A 1,021-nucleotide genomic window follows, 5' to 3' on the forward strand; every position below is an offset into this window, starting at 1 on the left:
AGCCCCGGTTGTAGATCTTGTACAGTAGCATTGAGAGTGTGCATCCCTGGTCTATTCCACTTATGATTTCGAATGTTTCTGATATGAAGTCGTCGAACATGAGCTTCGTTTTCCAGCCTTCCATTTTGCATCTGATCTATTCAACTGTTTCCACAGGAATTCCCATTTCTTCCATGTCGCATAGGAGACGGTTAGGGACTGCACTTGGAAAGGTGGCTTCTACATCAAGGAAGAGAATGGACGCTACTTTACCTACTCACCATGCGTCTTTCACAGTTTTCACAATTAAGTGCAGGGAGTTTGATGCTGTTCTTCCTGCCCATCCTCCAAGATGATTTGGTGGCATCAGATTGAGTTGCTCAATATTGTGTTCAGCTGATTCTGCCACACATGCAGAGAGGCCCTTCGCAATGCTGTTGAGCAGAGCAATAGGCCTGTACGATTTGGCTGTAGAATAATCAGCTCGTCCTGGTTTCCTTAGAACTATTGTTTTGGAGTTCTTCCATTCATTAGGATAGTATTTGAGGTCAAATGTTGCACTGTAGAGCCAACCTATGTGCAGGATTAGCATGTCCACACATTGTTTGTATACTTCATTTGGGATATTGTCTGGGCCTGGTGCCCAAAAGTCTTTCATTTGTTTGATCACCTGAGTAATCTGGTGGTCAGTGATGTGACGAAATGGGAATGCTTCTGGTGGGCTTAAGAGGTGCAGTGGGGCTAGTTCCTTGTGATGAGGTGGTGGAGGAAAGAACAACTCATAGAGGATTTTGCTCTTGCTTGTGTTGTCAGATACCATGCCTGCAACATTTCCATTAGTATCATTCGGGCGAAGAGATGGAATTCTTGTTTTTCCCCCATCAGTTGAGCCTGCCCGTATGTACTTGCTTACTGTCCAGACAGATTGGATATCAGCGTTCTCAAGCCACGCCTCCCAGTGTTCTTTTTTGGCAGTTTGGATTTGGTCACAATATTGGTTTTGAAGGTGTTTATACTTCACATGAACTGGATGTTCCTGGGT

General features: G+C 44.6%; 1 protein-coding gene across 1 annotated transcript; it reads right to left on the reverse strand.

The window, feature by feature from the left end:
• Window positions 1–256: 256 nt before the first annotated feature.
• FIBRA_09197 (uncharacterized protein) lies at window positions 257–799 on the reverse strand (the record flags this gene model as incomplete). Its single annotated transcript, XM_012321518.1, has 1 exon — window positions 257–799. One exon carries the CDS (start codon window positions 797–799, stop codon window positions 257–259), a length of 543 nt encoding a protein of 180 aa, XP_012176908.1.
• Window positions 800–1,021: the final 222 nt, after the last annotated feature.

The sequence above is a fragment of the Fibroporia radiculosa genome (assembly GCF_000313525.1).
Source record: "Fibroporia radiculosa TFFH 294 genomic supercontigs, scaffold13900, whole genome shotgun sequence".
Taxonomy (NCBI): Eukaryota; Fungi; Basidiomycota; class Agaricomycetes; order Polyporales; family Fibroporiaceae; genus Fibroporia; species Fibroporia radiculosa.